Source organism: Primulina tabacum, chromosome 11 (assembly GCF_025594145.1).
Source record: "Primulina tabacum isolate GXHZ01 chromosome 11, ASM2559414v2, whole genome shotgun sequence".
Lineage (NCBI taxonomy): Eukaryota > Viridiplantae > Streptophyta > Magnoliopsida > Lamiales > Gesneriaceae > Primulina > Primulina tabacum.
This window is the reverse complement of record NC_134560.1, coordinates 11,313,061-11,334,944: the sequence shown is the minus strand read 5'-3', so window position 1 is coordinate 11,334,944 and position 21,884 is coordinate 11,313,061. Positions and strand designations below refer to the sequence as shown.

The following is a 21,884-nucleotide window of genomic DNA, read 5'->3' as shown; positions in this document are numbered from 1 at the left end:
ATTCCACAAACATCATAATTGATGCGATCCGGATGAATCGGGTGAGCGGAGTCGGGGCAATCCACCTGATCTGATGATAATTCAAGGTTTAGGAAATTTGAGTGACGATAATGGCTTCGACAATACCTGCAAACAAGAAAGAAACTTGTGAATGGGTGTCGGAGGGGTGTCCGATGTGGCCACTCCGATGCTAAACTCAGCAGGTTGAAGACAAATGACACAATCTATATGTGAGAATATATGTGTGCTCTCGAGTTCATAGATTCAGAATCCTTAAATGAGAAATATGACTTCTATTTATAGGAGAAAATGTGGTAGGTATCTTGTTTTCAGTGCATACTTACTAAATATGTCAAGTCGGCACTCCATACTTTCTGATGACTTATACAACACGCCAAAGACATGTTCTGACAGATAAGATCGACCTTATCAATACACTCGAGTGTGGTGCACTTCTCGAGGTAGCCCGGGTAGAAAGGTGCCCGGGAGTTTTGTATGAGAGCCCGGGATCTTGATTGCCCGGGAAAAAAATAAATGCCCGGACGATGAAGCGAGTACCCGACACATTAGCTCTGATTTGGGCTATCCATATTATTGTATCGGGTCATCCATGACCCGGGCTTATGGGGGTATCAATAATCAAGAAAATGATACTACTTCGCTTGCATCTCTTTTAATGTCAATCTTCTACAAGAAAGCAACATTTTGTACAATTTTTTTGGCATCTATGACGAGAAATAATGCACTTAAAATCATATTGTCAATTAGTAATTCTAATCTTATGAACAGAAGAGCCATATTCCCTCCTTGATTGAATCCTTAGATAATAAGACGATTGTTTGCAAGTTTTTCCATCGCAACGTTCAATACTTTCATTCTGCACAAGCGCATATTATTGACCACCCTCGAGCCTTCATCAACCAATATCCTATTCAAATCTTGCTCTTGACTATAGCCTGTGACAAACAGTGGCTGATTGTGAAATTCAGACTCGTTCAGCTTCTTCAGGATTCTTCATGTCCTTCAGCTCGATCAATTTTGATTTAACCAAATCATCAAATATTCCACAAACATAATAATCAAGAAAATGATGCTACTTCGCTTGCATCTCTTTTAACTTCAATCTTCTCTGTTCTATTTCTTGCAAGATTTCTTTCTTTGGGTTTCTATTATCACTTGTACTTCATTTTACCTTGATAGGTATCACATTAATTGTCATATATTCTATGTTTGGGGTCTTGGTGAAATACTTTCCCCTTTCCCTGGAACACTCTCTTTTTTTGTTCATACAATGTTCTCGAGTCGGAGTCCCATCTGCTCCACTTGCAGCCATGCTCAGCTCCATATCATGAACTCGTGTAGCTAATCTTCAAATGTCATTGTCTGGATTCCTCAATAATATATCGAAGCCCTCAGTGCATACCTTGGATGCACATCTCAATGGCAGAGGATTCCGAAAATCGACCTTTGGAGTTAAGGCTCAAGTTTCTCCAACGATTAATGTAGTCAATGACATGATCTTCTTTCCATTGTCGTGAGTTTTTTAGCTCAACAATACTAACTACTCACTGGGTGATGTAGAAACAATTGAGAAATTTTTTTTCTAATCGGTTCCAATTATCAATCAAGTATGTCTCCAGATCACCGTACCAATCAAATGTGTTTCCTTTTAGCGAACAAACAAATTGCTTGACTGGGTAGTCTCCACAGGTGTCAGCATTATTACATGTCTCAATAAAGTGAGCCACATATTTCTTTGGATTCATTTTACTGTCAAATTGCTGAAATTTTGGAGGTTAATAGTCCATCACATTCTTAAATTATCGATTCTTTGTGAATATGGTTTGTCCTAGGCAAGTGAAGACTTTGAGCATCCGTCAATTTAATCTTTGATAGTCCCCATAATGAATTCTTATAGTTGGTCGATGGGAATTGTTCCTTCGGACGAGGCATGAAATTTTTTGTTGGAAATTTTTCTCTTTCTTTCGATGATGATTCGATCTCATCATTAGTTTCATGATGTTTTCCTTTCGATTTTTGTTGCATTAGCGTAATCTATCTTTTCCATCAACTTCATAATTTGAGAGTCTTGTTAAAAGAAGCCTTTGTTTGAGATCTTGTCGTCGACCGACAAGTTGTCTCCGATGCTTTTGATGAAGAAAAGAGATGAAATGTAGAGATTGTCCCATTGAACGTGCCAGAAATTTGAAACACAAATTTCTTTATTTCGAAAAATCTCAAAATAAATGTTGATAAAAATTGAATTTTATGACTCAAATAAATATTTGGGTTTGCAATCTCTAAATAATCCCTTGATTCTCCTCTTCAATATCAATTTCTTGTCAAATTTGGATTTCTCGAGTGTTTGATCATGTCGGAAGTTGATTTGATGCTTCAATAACGTTAATTTGATGGTTTAACACCTTGAATTGTGCCTTGAAATTCGTTGATCTTCTTGAACTTGATTAAATTTGAAGAAGAATGTGATGAAGTCCTTTGTTGATTTCTTGAATTTGAAAAAGAACGCGATGAACGTCTTCAATTGCGCCTTGAAATATATTGATCTTTTTGAATTCGATGAACTTGAGTTGAGAGAATTTATACATTTAATTCTTCTCCAATCTTCTTCGCATATTTTTTTTCTTGATCTTGTTCCCCTATTTGTACTTGAAGGATGCACACTCTCCTCATGATCCATTTGATGAGTTTTCATGATTTGATTGACTCCTCGTGATTCATTTGATGATTATTTCCTTTAATCACGAATTTAATTTCAATACTAACCATAATGCAAGATAAAATCTTTGGTTTAAAATTTTAATTTATCACAAAATATACTATAATATTAATTAATTATCTGTTTATTTTATTAATAAAATTCTCAACACATTTGGCATTGATATTTAATATTATTTTGTGACTGCTATAATTTCAAGGTCAATAAATTTAATTGTTTACGGTTGCAGTTTAGTAAAATTGGAGAGGTTATTTCAGAGCAATAATCCATCTTCTTGAAAGAGCGAATCGAAACGTAATTTTTGAATTCTCATTATACAACCTAAAAGATTTGAACAGTACAACTAAAAAAACCTGAATCATCGGTAAACCGTTGGCATATGGTACTTCTTGCATGAGCTATTGCATTTATTTGTTGTCTCAATTAAATGAAACTAGAGATTCATCTTCCCTAATGTCTTCTTTGCTTTGGTACACAAAATTATGTCTCGATCACAAGTTTTGACGGTAAATACAATGAAAATAAATTTAGTTTCAACGTGAGAAATATAAATACCAACATTTCTTTAGAACAAATATCTGCTAACGATATTTGATTTTTCGTTATGGCAAAAACTTGTGTGAGACGGTCTTCGCGGGTCGTATTTTGTGAGACGGTCTCTTATTTGAGTCATTCATGAAAAATTATTACTTTTTATGCTAAGAGTATTACTTTTTATTGTGTAATATCGGTAAAGGTTGACATGTCTCACAGATAAAGATTCGTGAGACCATCTCACAAAAACATAATCTTTCTTTATTATCTACTTGTTCAAATCCATCCCACCTTATACATTTGTTTATTTGACCAAATAATTTAATGATTTTATATTATTCAATATATTTAAAAAATAAATGAAACATATTGTTTACAATAATATCATATTAATTTTAAATCTTTTTCATCCAATAAAAAAAATACTCCGACCAAATAATTTAAATGATTTTATATTATTGTTTAGAAGAATATGATATTAATTTTAAATCTTTTTTCATACAATTAAAAAATACTCCCATGTATGAGTGCCGTCTTGATTTTTGGGGAATTAAGGTCCTATTTTTCTACTCCAATCCACACCTTTTGGCTTTTACTTGGATGCCAATAATCTTGTTTTCATTTTGGATTTTAAAAAAGTGTATATTATGGAAAAATATTAATATTTTTGAAATATGATATTTAATTATTTATGAAATCTATATATTTATATTATATAATATTATAAAAATCGAGGCGTTGACTATCTTCGATCTTTTACGATATGTCAAATCTTCTTTCGTTAAAATATTTCTTCCTCATACCACACTAGTATCATTATTTAAAAATATATATATAACAAAATAAGAACTCCAATATTAAATTCAAATCGAAAATTACTTTAATTATATTTTTAAAAAAAATTGCTAAAGTTATCTGATAAAATAGTGTTCATTAAAAACAGAAAGGCGAGAGCTATTCAATAAAATTAAATACTAAAAAAAATAAATATTTAAAAATATGTTTCATTATATATAAATATTTATTAAATCCTCTTTAAGTCACACATCCAAGGTGTTTATGAATATTGACCACTACAAAAAATACTTTCCAAGGATTGCCACGTGATAAATAGAAAACCAAATCTTTGGTAATTTATTGGAGTTAACTTTTGTTTCAAATTCATTTGTACAATTTGTTGATATGGTTTTCTTCTTTTTTTTTTTGCTTAGTTTTCATTATTAGTCTAATTAAAAAATAATAAAATTGAAAGCAAAACAAGAAAAAGAGCATTTTAATGTGGTTTGGTTCAACCAACCTACTACATACATGGGATCATGTCCAGATATCAAGCAAATCAACTAAATCTCATATGTTACACTCATTGAAAGATTTATTCAATAAAAGACTCTCTTTTCTAATGACGTATATATGACGAACACATTTAGTAGACTTCATTTGTCGATGACCCCTTGTCTTCAATAATCCGCCAATTCGAACTTCTTTTGATAACATGTGGATTTTTCTCTTCCGAGAATGTCACTTTCAATAGAAAAGATCTCAAAACAAAATGATAAAGTGATTTTGTTTTGATCTTGACTCAGCAATTGTCATGACAAAAATACAACACGGAACGGACATATTCGTTTTGGTTTGTTAATTTTGCACCCAACCAACTTGACAAGCTCACAACAAAAATATGTTATATGCAATAAATATCGCTTTGTCTCGAGAACTCACCTCATTCTCCCAAAGAATGTCTGAAAGAATATAGTAAATAAAAGCAATAATCAACTCTAAAAGATTTGGCACTAAAATCTCATTGGCCTCCCTCAACCACACATGACCACTCTCGGAAATCTTCAAAATGAATGAGAATTCTAATATATGGATAACTTCATTATATTCAAGATAGACAAAAACTTTCAAAAATTTTGACATTATCTTTTCATATCAATCAAGCTAATATATTTCCATCTTCGTAATATCATAATCAATATAGTATTCTCTTCAATTATCTTTTTAATTTCAAAATCCTCAAATCAATATTTTTTGACAAAATAATCTAAAAAATTAAGCCAATTAAAAAATAACATCATCGAACACAATTTTTCCTTTGACACATACAAAATGTGTGGTTAGAAAAGACCATACACCAACAAAGTAATAATAGTAACTTAGTGTTGCTCAAGGGGGTGTTAAAGTTAGGTGGAGCATGCGAACACTTGAACAATGAGTTTCTCCCTACAAACAATTTTTTAGAAGACCTTGTCGAACAAGACTCTCTCACTATAGTTTACCTAACTAGCGTGGTTTGAAGGCTATTGTCTTAGCTCAAAAAGTTTACCCAATATGCACTAAAGAGTAGCAATCGGGTTCCTACATCACAAAATAAACTTAGTGTTGTCGCGTAAGTGTTGCGTCTTTATACTGTTTTTTTTTTCAGATAATTATTTTTGAGATTAAGTTAACGATTATTTAGAAAATGTATAACTATATTGAAAATATTCATAATTTTTTTATGGGGGACTGTTATTATTATTTAGATAATATATAACCTTTTACAAATATAATGATGCAACTATAGTAAAACATATTTGTAATTTACCAGGATAACGGATGAATTTTTATACAAATAATTTGGTGATTTCTTAAATATATTTGTAATTCGTACCGTGGAACATGTAACATGATAATTTGAAAGTCCGTTTTTTAGGGTTTATTTCATCCTACCCATGCGGGCATTGCCCACATGATAGGATGGATGACCAAGATTTGCCCATTCATATGTAGGACCCACTTTTTTTTTTGAAATTGTATGTTTGGCAAGATCTTACCCATTGAAATGAAAGTGAGGGTAGTGCCCACATAGGTAGGATCTCATTAACCGTTTTTTAGTACGATGACCAAACCGTTTAAATTAGGAGCAGATTCTTCATATATATAAGTTATTCTGCACATGCGATACGTGTGTGTACAGTCTTTTTTATCATTATCGATAGACTAAAGCGAAATTTGACAAATTATGGAGGGACTAAATTGATATTTGAATTTTTTAAATAAAAAAATAAAAATAAAAGTATGTATTGAAATTTTTTTAAAAAAAAAACAAAACAAAAAACAAAAGTGTAATATTAGTATCATAAAAGGGTAAATTTGGAAAAAAAAAGTTCGTGTCCTTCCTAGTTAGTTACTATCATGCCATAGGTTGGATCGAGTCAGATAGAAGATCTGATAAATATCACAAAAATTTCAATGATACAGTCTCATATGTCAATTTTGTGAGACATGTATCCTACTCGACTTAATCCATAAAAATATTATTTTTATGTAAAAAAAATATTACATTTCACTCCAAATATGAGTAGAATTAACCCGTCTCTCAAATAAAAATGCCAGAGATCGTCTCGTAGATTCTACTCAATAAATATTTCCACCTTTTGAAAACAACTATATAAAATCAAATTTAATTAGAGAATTTAAAAAATTCAAATGATAATTCATACTTCACATTGTATTTTTAATGAATTATTATTATTATTATTATTATTATTATTTTAAAAGAAAAGCTCCAAATCCTTTTGCAATTATCTCGGACAAATTTTAAAAGTCGAAATAAAAACAAGCCCCGAAACGTGTTTCTTTGACTTTGCTGTTCATGTAAAAGTTAATCCCTAGTCAAATTGAGTTTTACGTAAATTTAAAGTCTTAGACTTTTACTAAATACCATGACTATAACAAGAATTATCAGTTTTCCGGTTTAAACATATTGTATATGCAAAAAGAGTAGATCTCTTGTGAAATGATCTCACGAATCTTTATCTGTGAGACGGATCAAACCCTACCGATATTCACATAAAAAGTAATACTCTTAGCATAAAAAATAATATTTTTTAATTGATTACTCAAATAAGAGATTCGTCTCACAAAATACGACTCGTAAGATCGTCTCACACAAATTTGTCATACAAAAATTAACGAAACATAATGATTCGAGACGATAGTTATTTTTATTTAGGTATGAAATTGAAAAGATCATCAAAATTTAATTTCGATTGAAAATTAAATAAGTAAAAAAAATACATTTAAATTTGTAATATATTTGGCTATTTTTTTGGAAAATATGAGAGTTATTTATGGTTTTTTTATTTTTTAAATAACATATAAAAATTAGTTATTTTAGAGATTTAACGATTAAATTATTATAATTTTATGACGGAGAATTAGTATTCACCGATGCAATAGGTAAATCTCATAGTGTAAATCACGTTGACCAGATAAACAAGACAAATCTTGTACAATAGGTCCGGTCCGACCCAACAAAGTGTTTAACAATTAATTGATAGTATGAATAGATAATACTTAATATTTCAGTTTAAGTAATTAAAATAAAAAAAATCACAAAATTTAAAATCTATTAATTTGAACACATAAATACTATCAACTTTAAAAACATAAACACAAACATAGTTTCTAAGAAAACGAACGTTGAATCCGCATTCATAAACACATTATCAAACACGATTATAACAAATTTTTCAATACCTTTCAAAATATACAATGTAAATATTTAGACTCTAGAAGGAAACATTACGCCAGAAGCCCCCGAATGCGACGGGATCGATCAAATATGAGTCTTATGACCCATATGTAACCTTAAAACGCTCCTCCAGGTAGTCGCCAGCGCGAATAGGAGGAAATCTGTAGATCGAGAAAATGTTACCTTAGTCTTCAAGTCCCATGGGAACCTAAAATCTTGCCTGGACAATCCTACAACGCAAGTAAATGTGACCAAATAATTTGCTTCGAGGCGAGTTGTTGTTTTTTTCGCGCTCAAGTGTCGGTTTCAAGTCACATCTGATGCATGCAACTGTTGAAACGTAGACGTAACAACATCTCAAGCAGATACACTATAGTTTTGGGTTCAACTGATGAATAACGCACACACGTGTTTCAATAGAAAATAACCTCTCAGCCCCTTCAGAGCATATGCCCATTACGTTATTTTCGACACTTTTTATAGTGAATGTTCTAGTGTTGGTCACAGACAATGATCCTTACTGCACTCATAAGCTATGCTCTTCAGCAAAGTTTAAAAGTTAAAAGTCAATTAGAATGAAAAAGACTCATCCCCAGGTTTCTTATTATAGCTCATTCATGGGAATTTTCAAAGCAAACTTCCAAATGGCCTAATGAACAAGGAATCAAAGCAGGTGTGGACATCCTTTTCAAGTGATTTCTAAAGCAAACAAATAACAAAAAATACTTGGATGACAAATTAAACATATGAAAGCAAATGATTTATACAAATATACTCGAAATTAGACTAGCCGTGGAAAAATTAAAGACTTAGATCTCGGTTTTGGATCGAACTATGGCCAGTGAGTCAGGTTAGTGAAAAAATGATCCAGCCAAAGAGAGAGGCGGGGGGTCATAAAAACAAGCTAAATATGAACATCTGGTTTTGGCTACTACTTTTTCATATTGGGCAGCCAAGGATACTTAGTATGCTTGTCTATACCTTGGAGGAGCTGATTCATCGCAGCAACTCTTTAAGCATTCCACCACACAATCGGGATTTGGATCAAAAAAGAAAGCCACCTAATCCAATATAAGTTTGGAGATAAATTTGTTTTGAGAGAAGGATAACATAAGAATATGAAAAACAATTGCAGTTGGAATCCCCAAAAAAATTACTGACAAACGATGGTGCAAAGTATGCTACTGACCAGTTGATGGTCAGTCATTATAGAAGGTAATGGTTATCTGATGGGATGTTTGAAGGGTAAATAAAACCGCCTTCAACCGATTACCGACTCAAGTCTAGAAATAAGATTTGCAATATGTAAAATCATATAAATCAAAGATGACGGTTGAAAAACTAAATACCGAATATCGCTCTTGACCAGTTGGCATTACTCGATGCAAGGTCGACCTGCACAATATGGCAGCGCAGAGAAAGAACAATGGAAAGAGGTCTTTTTGATAGATAAATATGAAAACTGCTAGACCGAATATCCAATGGAAATTAATGAATGTCATCTGGGGAAGAAGTTTAAGAGAATAGCTACCGAAACAGAGAATTTGTCCACCTCTCCATCATGTCACCAATGTTAACAATGAAAGTCCTGCAGTTCAAATTTCGAAACAATAACCAAGTACGATGAAGTTTTCACTCTACAGTTGCAAAATATAAAGAAACTAATACCATGTTTCCTCATAATAATCAATGCAACAACATTTCCATCTAGCATTGAAGTGTTTTAATGTCAATTTATTAGGGATTCAAGTGTCAAAATCATCATGTGCAATAGTTAAGTTTAGCTTACTTCGTTGGAGTAAAATCAAAACGAACTCCTTTCTGACAAAATTTGGTTCTAACAAGCTTTCTAGTCATTACATACCCTATTTGACTATTTTTATTTGAGAGGATAAGGAAAAGGGTTTTCTTTCCATTGAGCTAAGCTAAAACAATGATATTATGAAAAGTTAGATATCACTTGTGATCCAATTTATTTTCTATTATGAAAAGTTAGATATCACTTGTGATCCAATTTATTTTCTATTATGAAAAGTTAGATAAGTATATCACAGAAGAATTGCATGCATGAAGGTGTTATTCATCAATAAAAAGAAGCTAGAACAGTGAACCAACCCCGGGACATGATGCACATTTTCCCACACTCGAGGCTCCTTGAATTTTTCTTTGCAAATCTGCCAGCATCAAATTAGCTAGTTAACACATTGAACATCCACTACTGCACAAAAAGAAACAGCCACATAATTAAATGAGCAAGTCAAACATTCCTGAAGTCCACGTATACCATCTGTTGCCAAAAGAGTTATCATGCCATAATCTGAATGAGCAGAAGCACCATATATGTCTTCACCAGATGATCCTAACTCGCCTGTCAACCAGATGGTAAAGAACAAAAAACCTGCTTCATATTTAGTCGCCCTGGAAAATTAATAACATTAGGGCAACTACCTCAACTGCTATTCAAAGCAATAATTTCACAAAGTAATGCTACCTAAAAGTTAAGCCCAAAATCATATATGGAATTCTTATATCAAACCTGGATAACGTAACAAGCGAAGAAAAGCATTTGGTGGATTAAATGCCCCCACATCATAGAAGAAGTTTTTGTCTAAGTTCAGTGCCATAGCAAATAATTTGAGAAGCCTTTTCCCAGCATTCCTAACTCAGAGAATCCAGAAAGAGCCATGTCAATGAAATCTAGTATGCCCCATAAAAAATTTACCAATGCTGCATCTAAAGTCAGATCAGAAAAGTTAATATATGCAATAGCCAGTAACTTTACATGCATCTCCAGCTCATGAGACTTGACAACACCGCAATTAAACTCAAGAACCATGTCTTGGAATGCAGTTATACAAAAAAATTTAATTGGGCAGCAAGCTACACAACGCAGAACATGTTCATGTCCATTTCAAAATTGCAGACATGGTGTTCTCAAGTATGAAGATCCATTATATAATAATAATGATGGGACAACACTTACATGACCTGTTCATAATAGTCTTCCATGATAGACCTCCAGCCTGGCAAAACCTCTGGAGATCCCAAAAAACAATTATGGTCATACTGGTTCTATATCATCCCCCATTGTGGAAGAAAACAACAAAACTAATTGGATTTTGGTGAAACTGGAAAACGCATACAAGGAAAAGACAGCAAACAATGTGTTGTGAAATTGAGCCTTCCACAATTACTCAAGACTTCCCAAATCAGATCAAGAGTGATAAACCGTGAATCACAAAAATGCACTAAGAACGATAGATATTCGAAAGTAAAAGGAACACAAGAATTTATAGTGGTTCGGCTTAAATTGCCTACATCCATTTCAAAACTCGGAGCGAAGAATTTTATTGAGGAACTATGAACAAGCCAAGCAATTACAGAGATACAGAGGTGAAGTTGAAACGAAGAAGATGATGCCTTTTGCTAACGGAATTCTCAACTGATTATATACAAGTTAGTTAACTAATATCCAGCCCACTTAATTAGCCCAGCCCATTAGCTTTCATCCTAATAGGCCCATATCTTCTTTAACTTGTCTCACATATTCAGCTTTGTTGCTCTGTATCAGTTGTTATTGGAATGCACTAATCAAAGCTCAACAAATCTCCACCTGATCATTATTTCAATACCTCCTCCGCTCCCTGAGTTCACAAAACCCCCTGCTTCAAGGAGGTTTACCAACTTTAAGTAGAGCTAGACAATGTTGAAACTTGTCTCCAGCAACTACTTTAGTTAACATATCAGAGGGATTGTCTTCAGATGCAACCTTCTTGATATTTACTTTTCCACTTGCTATTATGTCTCGAATGAAATGAAGCCTCACATCTATATGTTTTGTTCTTTCATGGTGTAAGGGATTCTTGGCTAACTGAACTGCCCCTTGACTATCACACCATATGGCAGCTTCTGTCTGCTTGCCTTCTATTTCTTCCATTATGCCTTTAATCCATAATGCCTCCTTAAAGGCTTCGGTGGCAGCAACATATTCTGCCTCAGTAGTTGAAAGGGCTACTATGGGTTGTAGATTTGCTTTCCAGCTTATTGTATTCCCGTAGAGGGTAAAAACATAATCTGTTTGAGACTTCCTTCTGTCTTGATCACCAGCGAAGTCTGAATCCACATAGCCTTCAACTTTCTCCCTATTACTCCACCTGTTTGTGTAAGTTAGTCCAATATCTTGAGAGCCCTTTAGGTACCTGAGTATCCACTTGACAGCTTGCCAGTGTTCTGGTCCTGGATTTAACATGAACCTACTGACTAAGCTTGATGCATAGGCAAGATCGGGCCGTGTACATACCATCCCATACATTATGCTCCCTACTGCATTAGCATAAGGTATTACCTTCATCTGTTCAATACCTTCATGCGTTGTGGGACTTTGCACAACTGATAGTTTTATGTGAGCTCCTATTGGGGTTATAACATGTTTGGAATGTGCCATGTTAAACCGATTCAGTACTCTGTTGATATAGCTGCTCTGGGGAATGTGTAAAGTTACCTTCAATCTGTTTCTTTGAATTTCCATCCCCAGATTTTTTGAAGCTTGACCCATGTCTTTCATTTCAAACTCAGCAGCCAAAAGACCCTTTAGATTGTTTATGGTACTCTGTTTGTTGCTTGCTATGAGCATGTCATCAACATATAGAATCAGATAGAGTTGCTCATAATTATGAACATGTTTGTAATAGAAACATGCATCATAACCGCTTCTTTTAAAACCATTTTCTGTCATGAATTTATCAAATCTCAAGTACCATTGTCTAAGTCCTTGTTTGAGGCCATATAGTGGACACACTTTATCTCTGTCATTATCCAGTGCATATCCCTCGGGTTGAGTCATGAAGATTGTCTCCTCCAAATTACCATGCAAGAAAGCTGTCTTGACATCCATTTGCTCTAAGTTCAGATCATAATGAACCACCATTGACAGCAGGATTCTTATTGATATATGTTACACCACGGGAGAGAAGATTTCTCTAAAGTCTATGCCTTCTTGTTGTGCATACCTTTAGCAACTAGTCTGGCTTTGTATTTGGGATCCATCACCCATGGGATTCCTTCTTTCAGCTTATATATCCATTTGCTTCCAATGATCCTTTGATTCTTTGGTTTTTGGACTAGAACCCACGTGTTATTCTTATTCAGAGATCTCATCTCATCATCCATAGCCAGTTTCCAAAGTTTACATGTATCACTGCTCATGGGTTCCTTGTAGTTTCTTGGTTCATTGCTCATGAAATCTGCTGCCGTCATAAGAGCATAGGCAGTAACTTCATCATATCCAAACTTGTTGGGAGGCTTTATATTTCTTCTTTGTCTGTCCCTCGCTAGCTGATAATGACTTAGATCCTCTTGGTCTTCAATCTCTTCTCCTTCTTCTTCTTCTTCTTCTTCGAGATGAGTTTGTATTACCTCTTTCTTTATAGTAGATGTAATTTTTCTTTTATCTCCAGATGCTTCATGATTGTCCTCATTTTCAATAGTGCCTCTGTCATTTTCTGTAACAGTTTGAGTAGGCTTATCATCCCACATCTCTTGTTCATTAAAAATTACATCCCTGCTAGTGATGAGTTTAGATTTAATTCCATCCTTGGCCCAACATCTGTATCCTTTAGTTCCATCAGGATACCCCAAGAATATATACTTCCTAGACCTTGGTTCAAGCTTACCATCATTCACATGTACATAGGCATGACACCCAAAGATCCTCAGATTTGCGTAATCAAGTTTCTTTCCAGACCACACCTCCTCGGGTGTTTTGAAGCTTAGAGCTGTTGATGGTGACCTATTGATCAGGTGTACTGCTGTGGATGCAGCCTCCCCCCAAAAGTTCTTTTCTAAGTTTGCAAACTTTAGCATACATCTAACTCTTTCTAAGATGGTTCAATTCATCCTTTCTGCAATACCATTTTGTTGAGGAGTGTGCTTAACTGTCTGGTGTCTAGCAATGCCTTGTTCTTTGCAGTATTCTGTGAATTCATCACTGAGGTATTCTAATCCATTGTCAGTCCGGAGCCTTTTGATTCTCTTTCCTGTTTGATTTTCTATTAAAGCTTTCCACTGTCTGAAAGTTTTGAAAGCCTCACTTTTCTGTTTTAGGACATACAACCACAGCTTCCTTGAGTAATCATCAATGAAGGTGATAAAATATTTGGCTCCACCTAATGTGTTGATAGTGGCAGGCCCCCAAATGTCCGAGTGTATGTAGTCTACTGTCCCTTTGGTTGTGTGTTTGGCAGTGTCAAACTTCACTCTAGTTTGTTTGCCTAGCACACAATGTTCACAGAAACTCAGCCTATCAACCTCATCATTTCCAAATGCACCTTGTTTCTTTAATTCATCAATACCTCTTTGGCTTACATGGCCAAGCCTCAGGTGCCAAACTCTGGTCATATCCTGTTGAACTTTTGTAGCTAAGCTTGAGGATGGGAAAATTGTTTTTCCCTGCAGTACATATAAGCCATTTTGCTTGACTCCTTTCATAATAACCAGTGACCCAGAGCTTACATTCATTATTCCACCTTCTGCTTTGTAGGAGTAGCCTTTGGCATCTAAGCTTCCAAGAGATATCAGATTTCTCCTTAGGCCTGGAACATATCGCACATCAGTGAGTGTTTTACATGTGCCATCTTTCATTCTGATCTTTATTGATCCGATTCCAGCAATGGTACATTCAGCATCATTACCCATTACCACTTTACCTCTCTCATAGTTGTCTAGTTGCTCGAACCAGTCCTTATTTGGAGTCATGTGATATGTACAGCCTGAGTCTAATATCCAGTCCTCATCATTATGGAATGTTGAGACTGTTAGCACATCAGAGCTCTCATACCCATCAGAGAGCATTGCTTGATTACCTGACTCATCTTCCTTTGCTTTTCCTTTGTGTTTTCTCTCAGGACTATCTCGCTTGAAATGCCCTTCTCTATGGCAGTGGAAACATTTCAGTCTTGTTCGAGATTTTGATCTGGTTCAACTCCTTTTCTTTTGAGTATTGTATCTCTTTTCAGGCCTTCCTCTCATTGTCAACCCTTCACCGTCTTATCAATCTTTCCCTTCCTTTCTTGACTTTCTTTGGCTCTAATGGCAGTCACAACCTCATCAAGAGATATATTATCTCTTGAAAACTTCATTGTGTTAACAAAGATCTCATAAGATTTCGGTAGAGAGTTCATGATCAATACTGCTTTGTCCTCATCTTCGATGTTAATAGCAAGATTTTCCAGAGCAATAATGATCTTATTGAATTCATCAAGATTGTCTTCAATGGAATTTTCTTCCATCATCTTGAATCCGAATAATTTCCCTTTAAGATGGATTCAATTGTAAAGTGTGTTTGTCATGTATAGTTGTTCTAATTTTAGCCATACACCAGCTGCACTGGTTTCTTTATCAACTTCACGTAGAACACGGTCACTTAAGTGCAGAATCAGAGTGTTGTATGCTTGCTCCAGAATCTCTGCCTTCTGATCGAGTGTGAGTGTTGTTGGCAACTGTTTTTCCCCTTCAAGAGCTTTGGCAACCTTCATTTGTACCAGGATTGCCTTCATCCTCTTCCGCCATATCGAGAAATCTGTCTTGCCATCAAACCTCTCAATCTCTACATGAGGAATTCCCATTCTTGATATTACCGCCGAGAAGCACTAAGAACCTGAGCTCTGATACCAGTTTGTTGTGAAATTGAGCCTTACACAATTACTCAAGACTTCCCAAATCAGATCAAGAATGATAAACCGTGAATCACAAAAATGCACTAAGAACGATGGATATTCGAAAGTAAAAGAACACATGAATTTATAGTGGTTCGGCTTAAATTGCCTACATCCACTTCAGAACTCGGAGCGAAGAATTTTATTGAGGAACTATGAACAAGCCAAGCAATTACAGAGATACAGAGGTGAAGTTGAAACGAAGAAGATGATGCCTTTTGCTAACTGAACTCTCAACTGATTATATACAAGTTAGTTAACTAAAATCCAGCCCACTTATCAAATTAGCCCAGCCCATTAGCTTTCATCCTAATAGGCCCATATCTTCTTTAACTTGTCTCACGTATTCAGCTTTGTTGCTCTGTATCAGTTGTTATTGGAATTCACTGATCAAAGCTCAACACAATGGGTTTTAAAATAAAACCATAAATTGATTATTTAGTTGAGGGACAAAGGTTTAAATGATTGAATTTCAAGAAAACCAGAGATGATGGGCAAAAAAGATGGCAAATACCATCTGATGGCCACTGGTTCAGGTTCCCATGAGATGGTGTATCTTCAAGAGGACCAATGTAGAAACTCTCTTTTGAGTCACCTGCACAATTATAGTAGTAGAGAGTCAGTCCAGAGCTTAATAAAACTGTCCACCTTCATATCATTCTACACAAAAGGTATCAAAGTCCCTAGCACCTTCTCTAACTTCAGAAGCACCAAATTATCAAATGAAAACAGCACTTGTGATTACCATTTTAAAATACATCCCCAGACTAACAGTACCTAACACAACAACAAAAATCAATTGGATAAAATATATATCTTTACTATCCAAACGACTTGTTTAGATTTTCATGGTTTTCTTCAATTGATCTCAGATCATTTTATTTGGAACACCATCCTGCTCAATCTTAGTTGGCTGTACTTGGAAGTAAATTGAAGGATTTTCTCAAAGAAAAGTATGAGTGGGTGCTATAGCATATATAACGGGTATCAAGAGAAGTTTTATGGATGAGGTATCGCACATAAAAAGCACAAAAACAAACGTAATCCTGATAGCACAAGACTCTATGGCTTCACCTCTCTTTAGGGTCCATTAAAACAAACGTAAGATAGTAGATTCATAAGCATCAAAACCTCTTGAACTGGCAGAAGAGTCCAGCTTTTCAACATAAAGTGGCGTGTAACCTCTATGGTTCTTGCGAGCCAGTTTCATCTTCTCTTCAAGGCAAAGGGAAAAAAACATTTTGTTTCCTTCGAGCACTTTCTGCAACAAGGATTCCTCGACACCATGATTTACAAGGTAAAAGAAACCGTATTCCGTGCATGCCTGTATCAGCATTCATGGCATGAGAAGGTATTAATAAAAATTCAAGTGGCAAACACGAAAATCTAGCATCTATAGTATAGTCAATAGGTCATCTAACCACTTTATGATTTTCATATTCTTTTTTCAAGAAAAAAATACTTTAGCACATGCTTCTTTTACGCGGCAAAAAAAAATCTAGTTTTTCGTTTCCTTCTAAATTTTTTTTTGCTCCACATAATTTGTGTAACCATAGAGAACGTGGAAAATATAAAAAAATAAAATACATATACTAATTGATACGTGTAAACTTACAGGCTACACCCCCTATACTAGAGGCTGTAACATTTACGAAAGCAGAAGGAGAAACAAAATCCATTAAGTACCAATCAAAATTCTAGCATAGCATCAAAACCATGTCTAAATGTACAAAGTAGGGAGAAAAAGCATTACATCATGAGAACATACTGTAAAATAAATATTTCTATTAATTTGATACTCCCACATAATAAGATCTCCGTGGCTTTCATTCTTGACTTAGCAATTGAGATTTTCAACACCAATTGTGGCGCCTGCAACCATACCAAGGTTCTTAGCTCTTAGGTAGTGGTCGAGATTTTCAATGCAAACCTATGGGTCTTCGGGTTCCATTCCATTTATTTGTTTCAGGTTTCATCACTTGTGAGCGGGTTCATATAAAAAAAAAACATAGTATTGTTAAAAAAATACTCATGCTCTTAGTTGATGGGGCTTTTCCCAAGTTTCAACTTTCCATGTTACAAGAATCTTATTATCACCAAAAGTCAAACTTTTCTTTTCTCAAAGAATTTCGCCATCCACTGTCCACACAGAAGCCAAAAAACAAGAAGAAATTTTAAGGAAGCGAAATACAAGAACAATTGACCAGCATAACATACTGATATCAAGATCAATTGGAGAGCTCCCGAAAGTGCTATATCACATCAGTTGCACAGCTAAGAACTTACTGTAATTTGAATCTAACCCAAACTCGCAGCAATCATAAAAAATTGTCACAAAAAAAAAAAAAAATTAGTTGAAACACATTGGAATTAGAGACCTTTCGAATGGAACGAGCGGAGGCGTTGCAGTCGGAACAAGCGAGGTCAATCATCGGAAGCTCAACAGCCTCAGCCATTTCCCCCTTCAGTTAGATATCAAACACAGCGTAAGATACCAAATGAATATATTTTATACAAGTGATGATGCAGACGCATGCGCCTAAGGAAATGGAAACTTGCTTAAAGTCAGCATTACAAGTATACAATATAATATTTGGTACCAACAAAAAGTATATATACTGACACGCGGGCCCTCTCAATATGGTAGGTAGACTTTTGACCCGAATTTGAACCGACATGTGATCCACGGTCCAGTTTGATTGGGAACCGTGCTAAGAAGGTCCAGTTATGATTTACACGTTGAAAACACGTCGACCCGTAGGGTTGGACAGGTTCGACTCGATGTGTAAGTTATTTTTAATTTTTTTTTATATTTTAAATCAACCATCATGATCATCTGATGAAGTAGTCATTGAAAATCAACGATCTCGATTTAGTGACCGTTTGTCAAACCGGAGGCTCGGGTCGACTGTTTGATAATTTTTTAAAATTATCTACTTTGAACTCAACGGTCACGATGACATGGCCGTTGTGCAACAGTCGACCCATCGATTCAACCCACACCGGTGGATCAACTGTTGAATTTTTTGTCTGATTTTCTCTCTATAAATTTACTGATCCCTTTCATTTTTTTCACACAAACTTCTCTGAATTTTAACATCTATTTATCAATTTTTTCTTGATTATCAAAATATCAAGTAATGATTATTGATTTATCGTAAATTGTTGATTTATTTTCATAATTACTTCAATTTCATATTTATGTATATGGCTAGAGCCAGATCAAGTCGTAAGGCAAAGCTTTCCTCTGGTGATTTGCAAGCCAAATACAAATATTGTTCAAAAAGTTACAAATTTCTATAAGAAAGTAGTTATGAAACCTTAATGAACGTCGGGAAAAATCATCCGGTGGAAATCGGTATTGGCTGTTTTCATTCGACATCCTCTTCTCAATCGACTAACGATTCTCAACTTTTAAATTTTTTGAAACTAAATTTAGATAAGAAACAAAGAAATTTTGTGCAGCAGAATAATTTTATTTAAGATTTAGTGATCAAATCTTTTGAAAATTGATTTTTTGTAAGTGCAAATCCTTCTATTAGATGTATTTCACGAAATACACACTTAAAAAATTATTCATTGTGTTCGAATATTTAGAGTGATCATTGATAAAATTTCTTTGTGTTCGAATATTTAGAGTGATCATTGATAAAATTGTTCATAAATAAGTATTACATGTCATTGGATTGATAGTTTTTGGAAAATTAAAAAAATTACTTGTATATAGATGTTTTAATGGAAAATATACGACACAAAATATTTCTCAGTTTATATTATTTTAGAAAAATATGGTATAACTTTTCAAGTTTTTTTAAATTTCTTTTCATAATGCTAATTCAAATACTTTTAGTATTAGTAATCTTATTCAAATATGTAAAAAATAACTAGGTGGTAAATCTTTTTATATTAGGTGCATATATCATATTTTAAATTTATGTGTTCAAGATGAACTAAAATATTTAGAATCACGTATTCAACCAATTATGAATTCATTATCTATAGACACATCCCCAAATTATGAAATAATGAGCCAAAATTTTCATAATAAATGATATAAGGCCTGAACGGTTTGCACAAGACATTCCAACTAGTTGGAATTCAACATATGAATTGTTATTATCCTCTTTTGAATATAAATATTTATTATGTATATTTTGTATCAACTTTTCAAACTCGTGATATTTATTTATTTTCAAATTAATGAAACATATGAATTAGTATGTGTGAAACTTTAAAAGTTTTTAATGATATAGTGACCAATTATCCGATATTTATTATCATACTTCTAATTTAGTTTTAACACATTGTTGCAATATTACATGTATTTTTAGTGAACATATTAAATCTAGTGATGATACTTTTAGTTCAATGTATTTATGTCATAACAACAAAATGAGAAAATATTTTTTAAAAATTCCTGAAATATTTTATGTGCTTTTTTAGATCACAGACTTATATTAGACGAATTACAAGAAATGTTAGTATTATATTATGATTCTTTAGACGTTGTTACGGAAATGATTCCATATATCTTATTGATTTTATTTAATATTAAAATTTATATATATTATATTTATAATGATATAACCCTAAATATTGTGGACAAATCAATCCAGTGGGACATTCAAAGGTGCTTCGTCCAGTCCAACCTATCAAGAGGCCAAGATGTGTCATGTCTGCAATAACCGCCATTCTGGGGAATGTCGTAGGAAGGCTGGTGCATGCTTCAATTGTGGGAAGTTGGGACATCGAATTGCTGATTGTCCTGATCTGAAGAAAGGGACATGGTCAAATACTGATACTACCCCCGAAAAACCAAAGGAAAATAAGCCTAACGCTTGTGTGTTTGCAATAACTCAGACAGAGGCAGATGACTCAAACGATGTCGTGGCAGGTATCATTCTAATCAATGAAATGCCAGCTTATGTATTGTTTGATTGTGGTGCCACTCATTCGTTCATATATAAGAGGTTCACTAAGAAATTAAGGCTTATACCTGAGATACTTGTCGAACCCTTTAGAGTAGCAACTCCTACTAGTAAGATAATTGAAACACATAGGGTGCACAGAGATTGTAAGATCTGTATCAATGAACACATATTTCAAGCTGAATTGATTCAATTAAACATGGCGGAGTTCGACGCCATTCTAGGAATGAATTGGCTATCAAAAAATCATGCAATTGTTGATTGTCGCTTGAGGAACGTCAAACTAAGGGCTCCGAACCAAGAAAAAATCGTTTATTATGGCAAAGTCAAGAAACATGAATCCTTACTATCTGCTTCCCAAGCTTGGAAAGCCATAGTGGAGAAGAAGTTTACCTAGCTATGTTAAGCGAGGTAAAGGAAGAAATCACACTTGCACTAGAAGAGATTCCGGTAGTACAAGAGTTTCCGGATGTCTTTCCTGAATAACTTCCCGGCACAATCCCCGATCGCGAAGTGGAGTTTGAGATTAATTTAGTCCCCAATGCTACACCAATCTCAAAGGCGCCGTACCGAATGGCTCCAGAAGAGTTGAAAGAACTCAAAGAACAACTTCAAGAATTACTGGATAAGAAGCAAATCCGACCAAGCGCATCTCCGTGGGGAGCTCCTGTCTTGTAAAGAAAAAGGACGAAAATATGAGATTGTGTATTGATTACATGGAACTGAATAAGATCACAATCAGGAATAAGTACCCACTTCCAAGGATCGATGATTTGTTTGACCAACTCAAAGGAGCTACAATATTTTCCAAGCTCGACTTAAGGTCAGGCTACCACCAACTAAAGTTCAAAATAGACGATATTCAGAAAACAACCTTCAGAACAAGGTATGGACACTATGATTTCATGGTAATGCTGTTCGGATTAATTAACGCTCCAGCAGCATTCATGGATCTCATGAACAGAGTGTTCAAACCGTTTCTTGACAAGTTTTTTGTGGTATTCATTGACGATATTCTTGTATATTCATCAAATGAGGAAGACCACAAGAACATCTTCATCTCACCCTCCAGACGCTGAGAGAAAAGGAACTGTACGCCAAGTTCAATAAATGCGAATTCTTGCTAAAGAGCGTCACATTCTTGGGACACATAATATCAGCAGCAGGAGTATATGTGGATCCTAAGAAGGTAGAAGCAATCATGGATTGGTCGAGGCCAAAGAATGTAATAGATATTCGAAGCTTCTTGGGACTAGCAGGCTATTATCGAAAATTTGTTGAAGGATTCTCTTCAATAGCCATACCCTTCACTAAACTCACGCAAAAGAACTCTAAGTTTCAATGGAGTGAAGAATGTGAACAAAGCTTCGAGACCTTGAAATAGAAACTTGCCTCTACTCCGGTATTGATATTGCCAACTGAAAGAAAAGATTTCACCATCTACAATAATTTTT

General features: G+C 34.4%; 2 protein-coding genes and 1 long non-coding RNA gene across 5 annotated transcripts; 1 reads left to right on the top strand and 2 right to left on the bottom strand.

The window, feature by feature from the left end:
- Positions 1-7,705: 7,705 nt before the first annotated feature.
- LOC142517783 (azadirone synthase LFS-like) lies at positions 7,706-18,085 on the bottom strand. 3 transcript variants are annotated; one of them, XM_075620235.1, is made up of 11 exons: positions 17,881-18,085; positions 16,634-16,826; positions 16,017-16,097; positions 10,774-10,825; positions 10,327-10,448; positions 10,061-10,158; positions 9,906-9,967; positions 9,322-9,378; positions 9,140-9,185; positions 8,772-8,851; positions 7,706-7,951 (listed from the first exon to the last, which is right to left on the bottom strand). In XM_075620235.1, exons 1-11 carry the CDS (start codon positions 17,956-17,958, stop codon positions 7,888-7,890), a joined length of 933 nt encoding a protein of 310 aa, XP_075476350.1. In that variant the 5' UTR covers positions 17,959-18,085; the 3' UTR covers positions 7,706-7,887. The 3 variants fall into 3 exon arrangements, with proteins under 3 accessions (XP_075476350.1, XP_075476352.1, XP_075476351.1); XM_075620237.1 differs by lacking the exon at positions 17,881-18,085 and adding an exon at positions 17,720-17,841; XM_075620236.1 differs by having other exon boundaries at positions 7,907-8,020.
- On the bottom strand, positions 17,000-17,832 carry LOC142517784 (uncharacterized). The gene is made up of 2 exons (XR_012813390.1): positions 17,707-17,832; positions 17,000-17,641 (listed from the first exon to the last, which is right to left on the bottom strand). It is a non-coding gene; the product is annotated as an uncharacterized LOC142517784 (long non-coding RNA).
- A 2,082-nt stretch (positions 18,086-20,167) lies between the features above and the next one.
- LOC142519631 (uncharacterized) lies at positions 20,168-20,827 on the top strand. Its single transcript, XM_075622668.1, has one exon. It carries the CDS (start codon positions 20,168-20,170, stop codon positions 20,825-20,827), a length of 660 nt encoding a protein of 219 aa, XP_075478783.1.
- The last annotated feature ends 1,057 nt before the right edge of the window (positions 20,828-21,884 follow it).

Bases quoted from the DNA above. Each gene is read 5' to 3' on its own strand.
- LOC142519631 (XM_075622668.1), top strand. From the start codon at position 20,168: ATGTGTCATGTCTGCAATAACCGCCATTCTGGGGAATGTCGTAGGAAG.
- LOC142517783 (XM_075620235.1), bottom strand. From the start codon at position 17,958: ATGGCTGAGGCTGTTGAGCTTCCGATGATTGACCTCGCTTGTTCCGAC. The intron at 9,968-10,060 runs CAGGAATGTTTG...ATTTGATGCTGG, and splicing joins CAGATGGTATACGTGGACTT to CAGATTTGCAAAGAAAAATT. The intron at 9,186-9,321 runs GTAGCTATTCTC...CATATTGTGCAG, and splicing joins TGGACAAATTCTCTGTTTCG to GTCGACCTTGCATCGAGTAA.